The 22,165-nt window shown below is 49.9% G+C and overlaps 1 protein-coding gene across 1 annotated transcript in view; it reads right to left on the reverse strand.

Annotated features, from left to right (window-relative positions):
• The window catches only part of Trappc12 (trafficking protein particle complex subunit 12), a 49,358-nt gene extending 29,242 nt beyond the window's left edge, over positions 1-20,116 (reverse strand). The window contains 3 exon segments of the mRNA XM_048353471.1: positions 11,738-11,854; positions 18,118-19,343; positions 20,054-20,116. Of these exon segments, the coding sequence (XP_048209428.1) occupies positions 11,738-11,854; positions 18,118-19,338 (1,338 nt within the window). The 5' untranslated portion in view covers positions 19,339-19,343; positions 20,054-20,116.
• Between the last annotated feature and the right edge of the window lie 2,049 nt (positions 20,117-22,165).

A 22,165-nucleotide genomic window follows, 5' to 3' on the forward strand; every position in this document is an offset into this window, starting at 1 on the left:
GGAGCAGGCATCGCAAGCCACACGCAGTAAGTGCATCAGCACACATGCGTGCTCATGCCCACGCACATCCACAAACACACACTTCTGACAACACCCTCACAACTACCCAAGCTGCAGGCACCAGGGTGAGTCCTGCGAGATGAGCAAGTGATGCATATGGACCAAAGAATGCACCCCATGCAGGGTGGGATGTGGGCACCATGGTGGAAAAGCCCACAAGCCACAGGGATACTGTGACCCTCTCCGTGGACTCAGAAGAGACTCATGGATGAAGCAAACTGTGTGATGGAGCCTGGGCAGGGCTAGGGCAGAGGTGGTGGTGAGAGGCAGCATTGGAGAAAGAGGCTAGCCTGGGAACCAGAGAAGGTAGGTGACAGGTTCAGACAGCTGTGGAGACTCAGGACAGGTGCAGTATAGGTGCAGGACAGCTGCAGGGCAGGTGCAGGGCAGGTGCAGGGCAGATGCAGGCAGGCCAACCTGTGTAGGAGGGCCGTGGGATCCCCGACACCATGGGGGAGTGTGAGCTATGATGAAGGCTGCGGCTTACGCGCCTCACACCAATGGCAGCCTGCAGCCCTGCATGTTCATCAGAGGCAACACCCTAAATGCCAGAACTTAAAGATACTCTGCAATAATTTAAACGTATGTACGAAGCAACATTGTAGACAAAACTGTGTGATGGGCATCTAGTGTTCTAATTCTTTGGGGTATATTATGTGGGCTGTATTCGTGAATAATGGAAAGAAACAAGGTCTTGACTTAGCACAGGAATGGAGTGGGAGTAAGAGAGGGGACAAACATCTTTATATGACATACTTGGGAGGGATGTTATATTAACTTTCTGGGAAGTCCAAGTTCTGATATGGGCATTGGAATGCAGGAAGCTGCAGCAGATAGTCCAGTGGGGCCTGTGGCAATCTTAACAGGTCCCGGCACCCATTAAGCACACACTGCTATCCTTCAGGTGAGCCGCTCACGCAGGGAGCGCTAACGCCCTCTACCTGCCTCCTGCCCACTGCCCACAGCGTAGGAATCATGGGCGATGGGAAGTACATGGGAGGGTGAGAATGCCAACTAGGAACAAGAATGTCCTTCTTCTCACGTGTCCTTGTAACCCTTCTTTAAACCCATGCTGTTCCGTGTTCTTTCCTATATTCTAAAGAGGCTCTTGGAACGCAACTTTCAAAGGCTGCATGAAGCAGCTTGGCCATAGCTTACAAGGCAACTCTCCTCCTGGGATGCCTGAAAGAGGCCCTCAGGATGTCGCTGAGGAGAGCCGAGGACGCCCCTGCACTCACTGACCACACACACGGCCCCAGCAAAGCAGCCAAGTGCCCTGGCCAAAGTCCTCCAGGATGGTGGGGGGTGACTTAGCCATCCCTTTACCCCTAGTGCCCAGCCGTCCCAGGATACAAGAAATTCAGATCACACCCCCTGGACCAGGGTGGACTCCTGAATGGGCTGTGCCTGCCGTGAACAGAAGCGATAGGAAAAGTGACAGGTGGAAAAGCTCCAGGGCCAGACAGGGCGCAGAGGCCAGGGCTGCAAACGAAGGGTTAGTTGCGAGGTTTCAGAACAGGGCTGCGGAGGTGATGACTGAGGTCTACCGGGAGCCCCAGGCGAGCTCGCACAGGTGCTCTCTGGCTTCCGCTGGACAGCTCCGTGGCGTGGAGACGAGGGTCTGTGTGGGGCTGATGGCCACCGCCAGGATGCGCCAGTCTAGGGTACCTTCCTTCCTTCTGCTGCTCAGCGCCTGCGCGGTACGGCCGGGCCGGGCCCTGTCAGGCCGCCTCTGCGGGAGGCCTTTTCATCAGGCGTCAACACTGGGCTGCCCCAGGCTGCAGAGAGGCCTCGGAAACGGCAATTGTATCAATTATTCAAAATAGCTTCACCTTGGAGCTTCTTTGTTTAAGCGCGCGTGTGCTGCTCCTGCATCTTAAACTCAGGGTCTGGGCGCTGTGCCTGAGCTTTTCTGCTCAAGGCTGGCACTCTACCCCTGGGCCACAGCTCCATTTTTGATTTTTTGGGTGCTTAATTAGAGATAAGAGTGCCACAGACTTTCCTGCCTGGGCTGGCTTTGAACAGCAATCTGCATGTCTCACTATCATGAGTAGCTAGGATTAGAGAGGATGCCACTGGTGCCCGGCATCTCTGAACTTCTTGTGGGTCACTCTAGTCTGCAGTGGTCCCCAGCCCCCTGGACGTAGGCAGAACCCTCCCGGCTCTTTGTCACCCAGGTGTATCTGCTCACTATGGCTGTGTCACCCCCAAGGATGAAATCTGGCTCCTTGTGACATCATTTGGTTCTTGGACACCAGTGATCAGTGGACTCCCTGCAGATGAATGAATACCACAGGACAGAATCCCACTCCTGAGCAGACAGACACTTGCGCTCCAAGTTAATGTGCGTTTGGACTAACACCCTCCCTTACCACCTCACCCCTGGGGGCAGGGGCCTGGCCGAGTGAGTGCCTTGCCTTTAACTCTGAAATGTCACTACTGCACACTTAGTATGCACAGGTAGTCAAAAACGGTAGACTAACAGTAAATTCACAGAAAAATAATATGTTTAGTCATAGAAACAATCAAAGAAACACAAGCATAAAAAAGCAAATGTCTTTGTTAGCCTAAGAAACTAGAAAAGTTGCAAAAAGTTGCAAGTTCTCTAAGCAGACCAGATATTAAAGCAAGTTCATTCATGTAACATACTCTGACGTAAGTACTTTTTGCCTTTTGAGATTAATCCTAAAGAAAGCATTGGGGGAGGGGGGAGGAAGGAAAGTGGGGGAAAAATGAAGGGGAGGGTAACAGGTTAGACAAGAAATGTACTCACTACCCTATGTATATAACACCTCTGTACATCATCTTGACAATATAATTAATAATAAAAAAGCATTACGTACGTGGAAGAGTTCTGTATAAAATAGTTCATCTCAAGGTTATTTAGAATAGCTTCAGATTGGGGGCTGGCGATATGGCCTAGTGGCAAGAATGCTTGCCTTATATACATGAAGCCCTGGGTTCAATTCCCCAGCACCACATATACAGAAAACGGCCAGAAGTGGCGCAGTGCTCAGGGCCTTGAGTCCAAGCCCCAGGACTGGCACCAAAAAAAGAAAAAAAGATTATGCAGCTATTAAAATGTTTTTAACTTAAGCCAGGTGCTGATGGCTCATGCCCATATTTCTACCTATTCAGGAGGCTGAGATCTGAGGATCATTGTTGGAAGCCAGCCTGGGTAGATAAATCTATGAGACTATCTCCAATTAAGCAGCCAACTGTGGAGGTGGGGGAGCTGCTTAATTCAGGGTACATCACCAGCCTTGAAGATAAAAACTAAGTGAGAGTGTGAGGCCTTGAGTTCAATCCTCAGTACTAGCACATACAAAAGCAAGACGGAACTAAAAGACTCTTTAGTGTGAGAGAACATGCCTGAGATCTGACAATGAGAGATTTGCACATAGCATTCGTTTTCACAGACGTATAGACTATGCACAGCATATATACGTACACGCAGCATATATGTATGTATCTACACATCACTAAAGTTAAAGGACAAGTTCCTTCGTTTTTTCTCAAGTAAACCACGTTTGTAAGATGAGGGATGACGGTTTTGAATGCAAGGGCAGGTCCTCCTCCCCCGGGTGCTTTCTCTGGCGGGCCTTTGAAAATGGGCCCACGCACATCCATCTCACGGTGCCATGACACCCGAGGAACCTCACCCGTGTCAGAACCCAGGGCAGTGCTCAGCAGTCAGCTGTTGGGGATTCAGCTTGGCCTTGACGGGGGAAGGGCGAGGAGAGTGCTCCTGAGATGCCGCCCTTCCCCCAGCCCTGGGGCAGTGTGGAAGTGAGCCACACCTAACCCTACCAGAAGGGGTAGCTTTGAGACCATCCCCCACCTTGCGCCAGCGAGCATGTGTGCTCCCTTTTCGCGGGCTTTGCCCAGAGGGCGGTACTATGGGAAGTGACATTAGCCCATGAGGGAGGTCCTTGGGAGCTGCTCTTGGACGGACAAGCTCACCAGCCTATCGCCAGCTCCTGCTCAATCCTTGTCATCATCACTATATTACTGTGAGCCCCTCCCAAATAAACCAGATTGCTCTCCGAAGCGTCTCCGAGATCCGTCTGCGCCTGGCTTCCTTGGTGGATAAGGAGGGAGGAAAAGGGGATCTCATTCGGCCGTGTGCACCTTAGGCTAGCCCGTGTCCCTTCGCTCCACCTTGGCCACCCGCGGGTCGGGCGCCCAGGGGAGAGGGTGAAAAGGGGAGCACTGATAAGGGAGTAAGCTTAGCATCCCCACACCAGGGGAGGTGAATCTAGCCCAGCACTCAGCAAGTGTAAACCACGCCCGCTGACATACAGAATTTTAACAAGAAAAGGAGCGTGAGTTACTACGAAATATGGCAGCTATCCATTTATAGGTATTTATGAAACAAACAAGAAACTACACAATAAAGGCCCCAGCTCATTTATATCCCCCATGGAAAGGAACATACCACCAATAAAACACTGGACTATGTAACAAAATTATTTGCAGAGACTTTCTGCAACTATGACATGCTCCATATACAATTAAACAGAAAAAAAACAACTCATATAAAAGCCTCCAGCCCTGCTATGATTTCATATGCTGTTTTCCATTCTCAAACTAGCACACTACTAACAATGAATCAAAAACGTGTCATCTTGTTTAAATAAATGTAAATCCTTTTAAAAATGGCTTCTTTCATGGGTTCAAAGAAATGTTTATGCGCCTATTAGACTCTTCCAATGTAATGTTCCCTGGACACCTGACTATAAAAGATCTATGTAGACAACTGCTGCTATTGACTAAGTGTACTATTTGCCTAGGCAATCTTCTGATGAATATTGATTAGTCTATAAATAGCACTGCAGTAAGATCTGAACAAACTTTCACCAACCCAAGAACCACTTTTCTAGAAGCCAGTGACCTATTTCCTGTGGCAAGTGATAACACAAGACAGCATTCAAGGGGCGTCTGCAGCCCGACCCCATCGTTTCTAGGGAGACGGAGGGACAGCAAGGCTGTAGTATGTTTAGGGACAAAGGGTGTGGGGCCAGGGGCCAGGCTCAGACCTGGAAGCTGGAATTTAGGACCAGGATGACTAAGCCACATCACCGATCAGTAGGTTAGATTTGGATAGTCCTCTGGGTTGAGCAACAGCCGGTAGGACAGCTAAGAGGAGGGATGATTTCCCTACTATCACAATTAAAAGAATGCAGAGGTGATGAAAGGTTTATTATTCCAGATTGATACTTCCCTGAATAATGTATTTCATTAAAAGAGAACACACAATGCTCATTTGTCAGGTCAAGTGTGCTTTGTCTTCTGAAGACACTTCCAGTGTAGGGAAGTTTTGTCACCAGGGGGACCAGTCTGCTGGTGGAGGGTGGGTCTGCCAGCAGGTCCTTCGGGCCAGGCAGTACGTGGGGCACTGCGCTGTCACCTCGTCCACGAGGGTCTTTGTAAGGCCCACAGCCAGCAAGAGACAGTGGTCCCCAGGGCCACACCAAAGGGTGAGAGCCGCGGGCACGGGGCGGGTATGGAGGCGCTCACCTGGACAGGTGCCAAACGAGCTGCTCAGCTCAGACTCTGAGGACGGAAACAGCTGCTCGTCCTCAGAGCCTTCCTGGACTTTGGAATCAGAGGTTTTAAACATCTGTAAAAGCTGCCACACTGGAAGCAGCCTTGTGTAATCTGCTCTTATTGCTCATTATTGTTTTTGAAGTTTATCCATGCTGAGGAATGTGGCTGTAGTTCATTTATTTCAATCATCCCAAAGTACTTCAGAGTACATAACATAATCTTCTTTTGCTGTTGTTGGTTATTATAGTTTAATAAAACTTTTGTCTAGAACCAACACTAGCTTTTGGCGAACACACTTCTCTCCTGAGTAAAATTCCTTGCACTTACTCTGTTCAAGTTTCTAGGACAAGAACCTGAGAAGACCAGAGGGGTAGCAGTCAGCAGTGAAGCTGCCACACCTCTAGGTGTTGCCGGCTGCCTGGCTGAAACCCTGGCCATGGGCTGTTATGCAAATCTGCTACACAACATGCACACCCCCCCCCCCCCGCATCAATATCAACAGGAAAACAAAATAAAAAGCCAATGGTAGGAAAAAGCAAACAGTGAGAAGAGGCAATTCCCTGAAAGATATAAATAGTACAAATCATCAAGATCAGTGACTCAGGCAACCTGCTCCTAGTACGTTAGCCGAGAGCAAATTTCCCCGCAATAAAGAACCATAATACCCTCAACCTGACTCGTGCCAGTTGGGGACAGGTGTGAGCACAGGGAGATACTGTGTTTTGCACAAAGGGTGGCACGGGGGATAGATAGTCAGCACACACCGCACCAAGTTCTCCAGCCCAGCCTCCACAGCTGGTGGTTGGCTCCAGCCTTGTGTGCAGGGATATGCGTGTTGGGTCTGCACCCAACATACTGTGTCTGCTTATAGTTTTTGTATTATCCCATGGGGTCTTAGCCTTTGTTGATTTACCTTCAGAGTCTCTCTCTCTCTCTCTCTCTCTCTCTCTCTCTCTCTCTCTCTCTCTCTCTCTGTGCTGGTGGCTCACACCTGTAATCCTAGCTACTCAGGAGGCTGACATCTGTGGATTGAAGGTTGAAGCCAGCTTGGGCAGGAAAGTCCTTGAGACTCATCTCCAACTAACCACCACTAAAAATAAATAAAAGAATAAAAATACTTTTGTCTACTAGAATATGCAATAAACGTTTTTAAATATGTTTTATACAGATAGCCAAGGTTTTTTGTTTTTTGTTTTGGATGGTTGTGGGACTTCAACTCTGGGCTCGGGTGCTGTCCCTGAGCTCTTCAGCTCAAGTTTAGTGCTCCACCACTTTGAGCCACAGCGCCGCTTCCTGTTTCCTGGTGTTTCATTGGAGATGAGAGTCTTATAGATTGTCCTGCCCGGGCTGGCTTTGAACTGTGATTCTCAGATCTCAGCCTCCCGAGCAGCTAGATTACAGGTGCCACCGGGTCGGGAGTATGAAACCCTTGAGATCCCTGGTGAGTCAAGAGCATCTGTTCCTTATTTACTGGCTGTCTGGTCTTGAACTGCCTCTTTGTCTTTTTTTTTTTTGTGTGTGTGTGTGTGTGTTGGTCTTGGACTTGAGTGCAGAGCCCAGGCACTGTCCCTGAGCTTTTTGCTCAAGAGTAGTACTCTAATACTTGAGTTACAACTCCACTTCTGGCTTTTTGGTGGTTAACTGGAGATAAGAGTCTTACAGACTTTCCTGCCCAGGTTGGCCACAAACCACAATCCTCAGATCTCAGCCTCCTGGGTAACTATAATTACAGCTGTCAGCCAGCAGCATGAAAATCAGGCCTAGAAAATCAGTTTTTAAAAATTTTAAAACACTATGTAGGGGAAGGAGGGGATTGGGAAGAGGGAACAGGTGGGAGGAAAACAAGGGAGGAGGTAATAAGTTGGATAAAAAATGTACTCACTTCCTTACGTATGAAACTGTAACTCCTCTGTCATCCACTTTGACAATAAATAAATAAATTAATTAAAATTAATTAATTAAAAACAGGGGGCTGGGAATACGGCTTAGCAGTAGAGTGCTTGCCTTGCATGCACCAAGCCCTGGGTTCCATTCCTCAGCACCACATAAACAGAAAAAGCCAGAAGCGGCACTGTGGCTCAAGTGGCAGAGTGCTAGCCTTGAGCAAAAGAAGCTCAGGGACAGTGCTCAGGCCCTGAGTCCAAGCCCAAAGACTGGCAAAAAAACCCAAAACAAAACACATTGTGTATATATATATACCAGTTTCTTGATCTATTCATCTGCTGAGGGACATCTGGGTTGGTTCCATATTTTAGCTATGGTAAATAGTGCTACAATGAACACAGTTATGCTTTAGTGTGGTCTTGTTTGTGATACTTTTGGTAAATGCCCAAAAGTGGGGTTGCTACGTCATAGGGGAACTCTTATGTTTAGCTTTCTGAGGAACTTCCACATTGCTTTCCTGAGTGGTTGAACAAGTTTACATTCCCACCAACAGTGTAGTAGGGTTCTGTAGGGGATGGCTATGCCGTTAAGACCTGGGGCAGCTAGCTGCTGGACATGCTCATTAGCCTATCGTTAACATCTGGCCAGTCCCTTCCCTTCACGAGTCACGACTGCCTAAGTCTGTTAGCCCCTCCCTTGATTAAACAGAACGCCCCTTGAGGCTTCTACGAGACCCCACGCGCCCGTCTTCCTTGGGAAGTATAGGGAGGGGGCAGGGCATCTCCCCACCACACGCTGACTGAGGCTTCGCGTGGACCTCGCCCCCGCAGTCAATTCCTACTGGCCAGCAGATATGCGTTGAGGGGGATAGGGGACCACACAGAAGAGGTAGATAGGCCCAGGACCTCTACTCGGATGGAGGTAGAGCTTAGCCCAGCAGGGTTCCCTTTTGGCCACATCCCCTCCAGCATCTGTTATTATTAGTTTTCTTGATATAGGACATTCTTACTGGGGTGAGATGGAATCTCAATGTTGTTTTGATTTGCATTTCTTTTATGACCAGGGATGTTGAGCACTTCTTCATGTGCCTCTTGGCCATTCTCATTTCCTCTCTGGAGAAGTCTCTCTTTAAGTCTTTAGCCTACTTATTAATGGGGCAATTGCAGAATTCTATGCTTCTTTCAGAAAGAATGGCATTGCTCCATTCCTATTTGTGAGGAAATGGAAAGACTTGGGGAAAAAAAAATCATGCTAAATGAAGTGAACCAGACCCAAAGAAACACAGATTCTATGGTTTCCCTCACTGGTAATAATTAGTACACATCTAGGATCGTCCTAGCAGAAGATCACAATAGCTCAATAGTTATGTACATATGAACATGTAAGATGATGCTAAGCGAAATAAACTCCATGTTATGGAAACTAGTAGTTTATCATTGTTGTTATTTGTAATGCACTATGTGAAATTCTTTTTTTGTTTTTTTGTTTATTTCCCCTATGGTTTAGCCCCTGTTGTCACTGTATTTGATTTTGGTGCCCTGGGTGTTGTATATATGTTTGTCTGAATCAGGGAAGGGGAGGGGAACATCAAAATGGTGAGATAAGGGGTAAAAGGCCAACCAATGTAACAGCAACACTGACAAGACAATATGTAGTAAACTGTACGATGGGCGGGGGGAGGGTTGGGGAGGAGGGAAGGTGGGAAAAATGAGGGAGGAGGTAATAAGTTGGACAAAAATGTACTCACTACCTTACATATGTAACTGTAACCCCTCTGTACAATAAAAATTTTAAAACTGTAAAACATACATTTGAGGATTAAACATGGGGCCTCGCCCATGCTACGTATGCTTTCCACCACTGAGCTCTACCTCAGCCCTGAGGTATGGCTTTCTGTACCTTGTTTAAGAAATATTTCTCTATCCTCAGCCCCTAAGTGAATGTTATTCTATAAAGTTAAAAAAAAATTGATTTAGAGGGGCTGGGGATATGGCCTAGTGGCAAGAGTGCTTGCCTCGTATACATGAGGCCCTGGGTTCAATTCCCCAGCACCACATATACAGAAAATGGCCAGAAGTGGCGCTGTGGCTCAAGTGGCAGAGTGCTAGCCTTGAGCAAAAAGAAGCCAGGGACAGTGCTCAGGCCCTGAGTCCAAGCCCCAGGACTGGCCAAAAAAAAAAAAAATTGATTTAGAGGTAATTTTAGAGCTAATTTTCCCACTGAATTATCCAGTGAAGAAGTACCATTGGTTGGTCAGTTCATTCTTATAACCTGTATCCCTTCTCTTTGGTTCCCCCCCCTCTTCTCTTTTTGGTAGTGCAGGGGTTGAAACTCAGGGTCTCAGGCATGTTCGAAAGCGCTTCAACCTAAGCTGCATCTCCAGACCCCCACCCCTTTTTTTGTTTGTTTTTGAGATAGTATCTACATAGCTCAGGATGGCTTCAAACTTATAATCCTACTACCTTTTCTCCTGAAAGTTTGGATTACAGCTATGTGCTACCATGTCCAATTCTAAAATTGTTTTTTAAAAAAAATTTATTTTTGAGGCTCTTTGCTCTTGCTCAGCATGCTTGCTTATGGCACTCTACCACTTGAGTCATGCCTCTATTCTGGCATTTTGCTGGTTTACTGAAGATGTAGCCTCTCAAACTCTGTGCTGGCTTTGCACTGTGACCTTCCAGGTCTCAGCTTCCTGAGTAGCTAGGATTAAAGGCATGAGGGCAATGGCTGTGTTTGAACCCACAATTCTCATTCTGACTCACAGGCATGCATCTGGGCTACTTCTTGTTTACTTGCTCTGGTGTGCTGGTGCCTAGCTGCTGTTCGTTCTCAACCTGACAGATAGGAAAGGATTAAGTGACCATGGTTACCTTGCCTGCCTGCATTTTGCGGCTGGATGGGTGAGCCAGCCCCAGTTCAACTTCCCTCTTCTCATCACAGGCATGGTGGACATTTCACTCCTGAGGTAGGGCTTGATTTTACCAGCCAAGCATCGCCAGAGAAGAGAGGATGCTGGCCCAGCCCACCATGCCTGCTGAGCCTACCACAGCTGCTCCCGGGAGTTTGGCAGGAGACTGAGGCCAGGCAGGGGTTCGGATGGCATCTCCTTCCACCAGACCTAGGTCCCTGGGTCCCTGTGAGAGCTCGAGCGACTCCTTCCAATCCCATGCGGCCTGGGGTTGGAAATTACAGTTACTTATTGTCTCAGCATGAGTTTTGCTATTTTTGTTTCTGTTTCCCACCTCCTTGTTCCTCTTCTATTTTCAATGCTAGATGTCAGAAAAGTTCAGTAAAGGAATTATTTTTAAAGTAAGGACTTAAAGTATGCCACACAACACTTCAAGTTCTGTGAAGGGAATCTTAGAAAGACCCTATTATTGTACAATACGTATGGGGCTCTCATGACAGCTTATAAAAAAAAGTCTACATTTAAATAATTATCTTTCCTACCACTTATAAAAAGCAACCAAGATCACTCCAGTAACTCATGGCAATCATAGGCTTTCTCCACTGAAGACTCAGAGAGTCACTGATTTTGCAGAGGTGCCACTGGGATGACAAACACCCTCCTCAGGTTGTGACAGTCAGGTCCCCAACTACAAGGCACAGCACAAACACATCCACAATGCTTTCTTAAGCCAGGTGCGGTGGCTCATAACCTATAATCCTGGCTACTCAGGAGGCTGAGGATTGTGCTTCAAACCCAGCCTTTCCAGAGACATGTGAGACTCTTATCTCCAAGTAATGAGCCCCCTCCCCCAACAAACCCACAAAACACATAAAACAAAAACAAAAAGCCCCTGCTGCAGTGGAGGCTTGACTCAAGTGGTAGAATTATAATGTAAGGCATTTTCTATAAAATAACACAGAGCTTGAGAAGTAGTGGGTGCCTGGAGTCCCAGGCACGTTGGGGGCGGAGGTGGGAGAGCTCTTGAGGTCTTAAGTTTAAGACCAGGGAAACACAAGGAGACAGGTAACTCCCACTGCCACTCAATTCAGGTGTGTTTCTTGTATGTGATGGGGCATACTGGATCTAAGTATTCCCGTCTTCAAGACAAATGACCATTTAAGGTAGTAGCTTTTTTTTAGTTCATTGGGTTTAAGATGATCAGTGTGTTCATGCAACTTTTTGCTGAATAGGTCTGGCATGTAATCCTACACATTCTGTTGATGCACTTAGTCACTATGAAGGTGGGCAGGATTTACCAGTGGAGGGCTGGAAGCCGGGTCCCCTGTTACTTACAATTAGCTGCTTGAGGCCCACGAAGGACTGCTCCACCGAGCTGGCGTTTAGGACCTGCCTCTTGGCTGCTGCCTTCTCACCTAGGAAGCGAAGCATCAGGTCTTTAACTGCATCTCCCTGGAGGAACGCAAAGGAAGTATGTCAGGGTGATAAAATGTCACTGAAACTCAGCTAAGCAGCACCCATAACTCACTCCGGTCCCTTTCACTTCCCTGGCTGAGGTGAGAGCTAGTAAAGGAGAACATCAACTAGCAGAGCTGAGTTTTTAGAATTGCTGTGTCTCAGGGAGGAAGGAGCAAAGTCTACCAGCAAGTGGGAAGCCTGGAGAGCGTCTTCTGGTGGTTGGGAGCTGGGAGTATAAGGCACCACTATGGGGACAAGGAGCTGTGGTCACTGATGGAAAAGTGCCAAGCAGCAGCTGGCACAGAGCTCTGCCCAATCCTTGCAGCTTCTCAGCACCCCCCCCCCCACGTCCCACCCCCAGGAAAGCCTTGGGGGCCAGGCTGATGAGGCTGCTACCAAGCCAGGGGAAAGAAGGTTCTCTCTACAGCCTTACCCTCAGACCCAGGGCTCGTACTTATCATGCCCAGGTGTTCCCACCAGGGCAGACTCGAGCTCTGCCCTGACTCCTCAGGTTCTTCCCATCTAGAGACAGGCTCCAGATGTTAAACATGGAAGCTGGAGCATTTAAAGGGAAGCAGGGATGGAGCACTGATGCACCCAAGACCCAGAATAACGGGGGAAGCACGCTCCTAGCTGGCGTGATGCAGGAGATGGGCCAAGACTCGGTGCCCAGGTGGTTACCCAACACAGCCTACAGGACAGGGGGAGGCACGGCTGGGCTGGAAGTCGCCCAGCTGGAGGACAGGGCGTGGGCCTCTGAGCTTTCTGGGTGGCCGCACCAGCTGAGAGCCTCTAGTGGTATCGCTAGTGTTGGCACAAAGAACACAAGGGCCCAAGCCATGGCTGCAGGCTCCGCCCAGGTGCAATGGGGCAAGCTCTGTACCATCCCTCCGTCCTTCTCAAGGTCCCAGCGGGTGATGGGTTTGCAGCACAAAGGCTCAAGGCCATCTGTGGAAGCTGGAGAGACTGAAACCGGAAGGCTTAGCGGAGGGCAAGGCCTGAGGCCTGCTTCCAGACCCAGGAAAGCAGTGCGATACTGTGGGTGGACCCAGGGAGCCCGTGTGTGTGGCTGGAGAGACAAACCAGGGTGTCCTCATCCCTTTCCTTTCCTGCCCATCGTCCTCCCCGTCTTCCCGACACACAAGTCCATTGACTCAGAAACAGGATCGTGTCAATCTACTGCCACTTTCAAAAACGGGAAAACTAAACTGAAAAAAAAAAAAAAAAAGCAGTATCTAGGTCACGTGAGCAAGAAATGCAAATGACACAAAACGGCGCGGTGGCCACTGCACATGCCTCCAGGTCTGCGGACACGGCAGGGGAGAAGACAGCGATGACAGCCCGGGGCAGGGGGCCGTGCTGGCTCCAGCTCCGAACCGCTTCTCCTTTGAGTGCTGAGCCTGCTGCTTAGCAGGCCAGGGCATGCATCTCCCTCCGCTGGGGCAAAGATCGGGACAGGAGCAGCAACTCTCTAACTTCTGCTTTCAGAGAGTAAAGTGAAACACTTGAAGTATCAGAGCTACAAAGGCAGCGAAGTGATCTGTGAGCAATGACTAAGAGTAAGATAAGAGGTAACAGGCAGCCGGGCATCAGTGGCTCCTAGCTACTCAGGAGGCTGGGATCTGGGGACCAGCTGGCCAAATTCAAAGCCAGAACAGGCAAGAGTCCATGTGACTCTTATCTCCCAACTAACCACTTAAAAGCTGGAAGAGGAGATATGGCTCAAGTAACAGAGTGCCAGCCTCGAGTGAAAAACTAAGTATAGCACCCACACTCCAAGTTTAAGTCTCAGTACTGACACACACAAAAAGGTGTCAGGTATATAGTCTAAAAGGTTTTGCAGAAACAACTTCTGCTGGGTGCCAGTGGCTCACACTTGTACTCCTAGCGAATTGAAAAGCTAAGGTTGAGAGGATCACAGTTAGAGGTCAGCCCCAGGCAATACACGCAAGACCCCCTCTCACACAAAAGCTGGGCATGGTGGCGTGTGCCATCACCCAGCTACATGGGGGGCTGAGATCAGGAGGATCTCGATTCCAGGGCAGCCTAGGTAAATAAAACAGTTGGTGAGATTCGGTCTTCACGGAAGAAACTGGCTCTACCAGCTATGACAGGAAGTGTTGAACTGGTCGGTTTGGCACAGCCTTGGGCCTGGACAAAAGTGAGACTACCTCAAAATACTGCCCAAAGAGGGGTTGAGACATGACTCAGTGGTCGAGGGCCTGTCTAGCAGTGTAAGGCCCTAAGCTCAAACTCTAGTATGGTCAAAAAACCACACCAAACTAAACCACCACAACAGACCACAGCTTGTGTGTTACATGAAGCCCATTGTTTGAGCTGCAGGAGCAGTGTGCTAAGAAAAATCAAAATCACATCTGGATCTGGGAGGGAAGACAGATTCGACACCTCCATCCAGTCGTGTCCTCAATGAGACCATGCTGCCAAAGTCTTTTGAACTTGAAATTCTATTTGCCACCAGCGTCACTAGCCCAGGGGCTCCTCACTGGAGTGGGGGGTGGGCAGGAGGCCCCTATGATTAGAGAGCTGTGTGGCTCCACGGGGTGGGAACCCTTATAGGCTGAGTGACTCCTAAACACACCAGCCGTTAACTGACATGCAGCGTTCCTGGCAAAGCATGGGGAAGGGCATGGGGGACGTGCTACCTACGTGAGCCTGGCCCCCAGAGCACGCTGCCCGCTCACCACCCCTCCTGAACCCCATGGCGTCTCAGTGATTATTCAGCCAAAGAGGAGGGAGCCCATAGTGGATTCTGAGTGAAGGCGCGCTCTCGGACACCTACACACACAGGCTGGGCAGTGCTGCTGCAGAGAGAGCCGCACTGGCATCCGGCCCGGACATCTGGGCCTCCTGCCTCTGTGCCCAGGCCTGCGCTCTGCCTCCAGTGGAGCAAAACCCAACAACTACAAGCACCGAGAACATAGATGGGAGGGTGTGGAGAGCCCAGAGCTGCATCACTGGTCACTCAGGAGACGCCTGGAGCGCCTCAAAGGGTCACGCACTGAGTTGAGAGCTCACACACTTGAACATGACTCTACAGTGGTGCTTCTCCTACAGCGAGAGGGGGAAACAACCCCACCAATGTCTGCCAGATCATGGGTGGACAGAAAGTCCACACAATCGTATTATTTGGCAAGAAAAAAATGGAAAAGCAATGGACTGTTACAACACACGAACTCTTAGGATGTTATATTTGGTGAAAGAAGCCAATCCTGAAAAGCAACAATGCCCTTCCTTATGCTTTTCTGTTTTGTTCCAAAACTTCTCCTTATCTCCTCTGAGAAGAATGAATGGCATCTGTAACTACAAGTGGAAGTACACATATTCTTTGTGTAATCCTACTATACTTGGACAAAACTTTATAGGTTTACCTTTAAGGTTTTGAATTTATCTTAAGAACTTAATAAAAAAATTATGTAATAAAGAAGCAATTAAAAGTTGGGTTTTTTTCTTTTGGTGTGGATCTTGGGTCTAGGTGCTATCCCTGAGTTTTTGTGTTATGTTCAAAGCTGGTGTTCTACCACTTGAGCCACACCTCCACTTCTGGATGTTAGGTGGTTAACTGGAAATAGAAGGAATTTTAATTAATAGATGAATTAGTTAGACAAAAAGTTAGACTGTAAGTGTTTTAGGAGGCTGGTTTAGAACCAATAGGTAAATCCAACAAACACGTTAAAAACTTGGTGCGCATAGAAGGTACACAGAAACACTATTTTTTGTTTTACCAACCTTAAGCTCTAACCAAATAAATGCAGCATTTCCATTCAAGGTAAATCCTGATTGTTCTTCCTATCCCAAGAATGAAGAGGGCTGGGGATATAGCCTAGTGGCAAGAGTGCCTGCCTCGGATACACGAGGCCCTAGGTTCGATTCCCCAGCACCACATATACAGAAAACGGCCAGAAGCGGCGCTGTGGCTCAAGTGGCGGAGTGCTAGCCTTGAGCGGGAAGAAGCCAGGGACAGTGCTCAGGCCCTCACCAAGGCCCAGGACTGGCCAAAAAAAAAAAAAAAAAAAAAGAATGAAGAGTTCATCGAGGGATGATGTACAACCGAAGAGAAGTGGGTAAGGGAACATCCAGCACATGTGCTATATGTGCAAGTCAAAGGAACTCTGGGAATATTTTAAGTTCAAATTTTACTTTGCATAAAGTTTCCAAAATAATTACTGTGACCATATTACTCTGTTACCTAAGAGAGACTAGAAGAAAGCATACAATCTTCTGGCTGGGCTTTGGGTACAGGCTGTGCTCATGGAGCCTAACTAATGGGAGCCCCACAAGTCAGGGCTTTGCTGGTGGATCGATGAGACAGAAGATGTGATCTAATTAGGCTAAACACACTCCGTTGCTCCTCAGCTTGAGAATGACCTACATTTGGGGCTGAAGACGTTTAGGCCTGCCCAGCAGTAACTGTCACATGCTCACACCAGCACTTTGGTCAAGCAAAAGAACCATCCACGATTTCCAAAGTCATCCTTTTGGGAACCACAGAGTTACGTCCTTTTTGAGGCACCAACCTTCATATTTCCCCTGAGTTCTAAGCAGAGGGGAAAGCAGAAAGGGAGAGCTCAAGGCCAGATCCGCTGATGTTGTAGGAAATCATCAGCAGACAATAAGGACACACCAAGAAATAGGAAGTAAAGCCCAAAAGAGATCCTGGGGTATAGGATCAAGGAGGATTCTTCAGATACAGTGACAAAGTAGGTCAAGTCATACACATCAGAGTAAAGACATTGGATTAAAAAGAGATTCTTCAAGATTAATGTTCAGTATATTTTGAGGCTAGAGATCAACAAAGTCAAGTAAGCCATAATCTCACAATACAGTAAGTAAATATTCCAGAAAGATTTTGTAAAATACTTTAAATCTGGATGTATGTAGGCCTATCTGAAAAAAAAAAAATCAATTGCCCTCAGTTCTCTAGCTTGCTGCTTTTCTTTTGTAGCAGACTCAGCCCTCAGCAGTCCCTTCATCCATTCAATAAAGTTGGTTAAGGTCATTTGAATAGTTTACTACTGTGTTCTGGAATGAGTGATAACTTCTACTGAGAGAGGCTGCAGGCTACCCTTTGAGGAAGCATAGATTAGGGAAAATGAGGCAAGGTAAACAGCAGGCAGGAATTAAACTCAGATTACAGCAAATACAGAAGACACATCTTTAGGATCCACTTCCCTGAAGATTAAGGGACCAAAGTTGTTTTAGGGGAAAATGAGATAGGACAGATTGGAAAAATAGCTCCTCCAGGCAAAATGTGTTTATCTCAAAGGATGCAAGTCTATGCCAGGAGACATTCTTTAGCTCAACAATGAACACAAATTTTAAATTGAAGGCCAAATGTATTCTTTCCTAAACAGGATACCTAACATAAAGGTCCAATATTCGGTGATAAAGGTTGATTAGCCTTGTACATAACCTACCTCATCTCCCTTCAAGACTGAATCAAGTAGGAGGAATTAAAATATTTCACTCTTGGCTTTTACCACCATCTCCCCCTCTCCCCCACTCAAGCCCAGTCTCCAGGTATTGCCCTAAACCTGCAGTCACTTTGGGTTCCAGAAACACTGAGCCCCAGCAACACTTCTCTGGAGACACCTTACAGAACCAGAACTGAGACAGTGACCAACCAGACGGAGGTTTGGCCAAGACTGCTGAAATAAACCAGAGGAGTTGGCTCAAGTCTGCAATCTTTTCATCTTAGCTACTTGAGAGCTGCTCTGATCCATGGCGAGGCACGGTAGCTACATCTATCACTTTACCTATGGACTGGAAGCCATAGCAGGCGCCTGTCCGTCATCCTAGCGAAGCAGGAAAGCACACATGGGAAGACCAGCCCAGGCCAACCTGGGTGCAAAGCTGTACCCTCTCTCAGAACCAACCAACCCCAAAAGGTGGAGTAGTGTGACACCTGCCTGAAAAGTTTGAAGCTGTGAAGTTCAAACCCCAATACCACAAACAAAACAAAAACACCATCAGAATTGATCCTACAAAGCGTAGAGTTACTTCAGAGAAGTATAATAATCTAGTTGCTGGTAGCTATTTTTTCTATGACTCTTGAGTAGCATTGGGGAGGGCAATGGAGTTCCTAATTACCTACAGACTAAGTAATGCAGACCTTCCCAATCAGACTCTTAGGAACTGAAATCCAGGTAGGAGTTGCCATCCTCGGGAAGGCATCCTACGTGTCTGACAGCAACTGGCTGACAGGGCAGAGGTGCGGAGGGAGGTGCTCTCCATCTTACCTGAATGTTGTCGAACTTGAGGCCTGGCATGGTGAGGTTCTCCTTGTCTATGAACACAGTGTTGTACTGCTGGGTGGCTACAGCGACCAGGACGTCTCTGGTCGCCTGGCAGGGGAGCCACGCATCGTTCCTTCGGTCCATCTCGCTCATGCTCAGGGCTGTGGCAAAGGGGTCATCGTTCCCTGCAAACACGGCCTGCATCTGGGAGAATGGTTTTGGAGACTCAGGGATTTCCAGAGAAGACGTAGAAATACCTGACTCGGATCTTTCCAACCCTGTAGAGTAAGACGGGTCGGCAGAGTCGGGGGAGTTTTCTCCCTCAGGGGCAGAGAGTGAAGACAACTTTTCTGGAGCCGAAGAGCCGGCGTTGGGGTTACTGACAGAAATGAACGTGGAAGTGGTGAAAGAGTCAAAGAAGTCGGAGGCCAGGGAGTTGGTGTTCATGGTGTCACCAAAGAACTGACTCAGGCTGGGGCTGGGCTGGACCGTCTGTGGAGGCGTCTTGGCCGATGTCTCGCTTGCGCTGCTGAAGCTTGGTGATTTCACCATTTGGGACTCGAAGCCATCTTGCAGAAACAGGTGTGGCTGGGAAGGAGTTGAACTTCCCTGGCTGAAAATGGTACACACAGGCACAGGATCATCTTTGGAGGAGGACTGACTAGAGGACATTTCTGAAGCCTGCTCTTCGGGCTGAGTGTTCTCGTCCCTGGGCACCAAATCCCCTGCACTAGCATTCCCCAACGTGGGAATGTCTTTCACTTCTTCCTGTGTGGGATCTTCTTTGGAAGATGCCCGGCTATCAGGGGTCGTGTCGGACATGTCCTGAGGTGTGTGGCCGCCATCAGCGTCACTGTGGCTGCTCAGAAGGTCCATGTCTTCTTTATCTGCCATGCTGGCCAGTCTGTGATCCGTGCTGCCTCCTACGGGTGCCACCACATCCTGCAAGCAGCTGAGGTCACCCGCGTCACCTTCGCTGTTATTCGGAGAGTCAGAAATGAGGACGCTCTCCATCATCTGCTCATTAAGCTTGTCTACAAAGTTGTTAGAACCTTCGGATAGGGTCTCGTTCTCAGATCCAAACTCATCTCCGCTGAGGTCAATGGTCTCCTCGTGATGCAGACGCTGCCCTGGTTCCTCCCGGGGCACCTGCTGGGGGCCGCTCTGGGTGGCCCCCTGTGCCTGAGGAGAGTCCTCCCTGACCTTCTGGTCAGCAGTCTCCATTTTTCCTGAAGCAAACACAGTCATAAATCAAACACGTTATCACCTGTTCCTGCCATTATTGAGCTACAGTTTTTCTTTCTCCAGCCTTTTATTTAAATAAATTTATTTTTGCCGGTCCTGGGGACTCAGGGCCTGAGCACTGTCCCTGGCTTCTCTTTGCTCAAGGCTAGCACTCTGCCACTTGAGTCACAGCGACACTTCTGGCTTTTTTCTAGGTAGGCGGTGCTGGGGAATCGAACCCAGGGCTTCATGTCTGCGAGGCGAGCACTGTCACCAGCGCGCCATATTCCCAGCCCCCAAGCTTTTGTTTTTAAACAGCACTTGCTTTCTTTTGCTACTGTTTATTTTGAGAAGGGGCTCCCCAATGTGGCCTCCTCCCGGAGGTCTTCCCGCCTCTGCCTCCCCACGGCCGAGATTCCACGCACGCTCCGGCTCAGGCCTCCGGTCTTCCGCGGAACCTCCTGCCGGCGCGCCAGCTTCCCGCCCCGGCGCTCCGGGAACTCGTTACCGGGGTGAAGGGAAAGAAAGCGGCGCTCCGGGCCACCGGGCGACGCTCGCCGGCCACCGGGCACGCGCGGGAACGCCCCCGGCTCCGCAGCGGGGGGACCCCGAGGCCCCGGCACCCACGCGCCCGGCCGGCGGCGCGCGGCTGGAGGCGGCCCCGGAGCCGGAGCTCCCCGCCTCCGCCCACGGCCCGGCCCGCCCGGCTCCTCACCTGCCAGCCGCCCCAGGCCTTGGGGAAGGAATCACCCACCGCCGAGACCCGCGTCCGGAAGACCGGGACCCGGAAGTAGATGAAGGGCCAGGAGCCCGTGCGGCTGCCGCGCCTGCGCACTTCGGTAGTCCACGCGCCGGCTGCTGCTGCGCATGCCTAATGCTGGAGACCGTTGCCAGGGACCGCGCAGTTCATTTCCGGTGTGGCGATGGGCGTGGCCTAAGGCCAAGGTGTGAAAGGGGCGGGGCGATCCGGGCCCCTGTCACTGGCTGCTTACCAGCTGGTGGCAGAGCGGCCAGGGAAAGGACTTGGTTAGGTTATTAGGTTGACCAACTTTTGAAACACTGGTGTCTAGGAGTTGGAGCTTGTCTAGGCTTCCTCGTCCCCACCCAGCACCCGTAGTATTGTGAAATAACACCGCAGATGATGAAGATGGCAGTGGGCACCTTTAACCTGGAAATCCGCACAGCCTACTTCTTTTTTAGCTCCACCACTTGAGTGTTGAATCGGATCGAACAGGACGCTCACGTCGGGCCTCTGCTTTCTTGATTTCTTTCTTTTTTTTTTTGGCCAGTCCTGGGGCTTGGACTCAGGGCCTGAGCACTGTCCCTGGCTTCTTTTTTTTGCTCAAGGCTAGCACTCTGCCACTTGAGCCACAGCGCCACTTCTGGCCATTTTCTGTATATGTGGTGCTGGGGAATCGAACCCAGGGCCTCATGTATATGAGGTAAGCGCTCTTGCCACTAGGCCATATCCCCCCCTCTTGATTTCTTGTGTCAACTTGGCAGAGACTAAATGGCATCTTACGCCTGCGTCTCTGTTGATCTGACACTGAAGAGCCAGACTAAAGCCATTTTGAAGTCAGGCCTCACTTTACTACACGAACCTGAGATAAGCAGGCCCTGTGAGCAAACCCAGCCCACCAAATATCCTGGCTAGGGGAATGAGCTTATTAGGGCCCAGCTAGTCAGGAAACTCCCTGCTTAACTCTAACCACCTGGGAAAGCTTAACTCTAATCACCCCGGAATGTCTCTAGCCCTGAGAACACCTGATTGCTGTAACTTGTTTTTTGCTTTTATACACCCTGTGAAATCTCAGCTCGGGGTCTTCCTCCTCGGGGCCTAACCTCTGCTATGTTGGTGGGTAGGACAAGGCCCGATCTGCAACTCGCCTGAATAAAGCCTTGCTTTTGCATTTCAGAATGTCTGGCTCTCGGTGGTCTTCTTGCGACTTGGGCATAACACCTCACGAAATTTCTGAAGACCCTCATTTTTGTGATCCTATTCTTTGAGGCTTCTGTGCCAGCTCAGAATACAACTTATGCAAAACCAGACCCAGAGGTTGAGGGTGCAAAAATTAGGGTTAGGGAGAAACGTGAATCAGTCACAATCACGGGGAAGCGGTGTGTGGGTGCACAATCCCGGGCAAAACCAAGTCGGGGAATAGATTCCGCCAAGACGCTGCACTCCTGCAGGGCATTCCATTTTCCCACCAGCTTAGCCTACGTAAGGCAGGCAGAATCTCATCGCCGGGGGCCTTCAGTCCCCTGGACCTGGAGGACAGTGCTCTTCCCGACCAACTGTCTGCAGGTAAGCCTGGCCTGGTGCTGCGGGCGTGCACGGCCGGCTTCCACGCGTGACACCCTTCCCAAGTGCAGCCCCTGCACCCCGCAGGGCCGGGCGCCTAGCTTCGTGCAACCGAGGCAGCTTGGAGGAGCAGGTGCCCCCACGTCCCCGGCCCCCTGACCCCCGGGGCGGCCGCGCCGGGTAGGGTGGGCGTGACTCTGGACTGCTTGAGGCCGGAGCGAAGGCCTTCGTGGCGCTGCTCGAGGCCCCGGCTAGCCCAGCCTCCAGGACAACCTCTGGCTGCAAAGCTGAGAGCGCGCGGCACGGCGGTGCTCCCGCCCGCCGCTCTCCAGCGCCGGCCTCCGACTTCGGGAAGACCCTGCAGCCGCGAGCCCGGACGGAAGCTCGGTGGGCATGCGCGAGGCAGATCTGCATCGCCATTGGCCAGCGCAGGGAGCACACTGATGACGACAGGGGGAAAACAGGAAGTGGGGCCGGCGGGCGCCGGCGTGGCCCGGAAGCGCCGCCGAGGAGCGGTCCGCGCCG

This window comes from Perognathus longimembris, chromosome 8, assembly GCF_023159225.1.
Source record: "Perognathus longimembris pacificus isolate PPM17 chromosome 8, ASM2315922v1, whole genome shotgun sequence".
Classification (NCBI taxonomy): domain Eukaryota; kingdom Metazoa; phylum Chordata; class Mammalia; order Rodentia; family Heteromyidae; genus Perognathus; species Perognathus longimembris.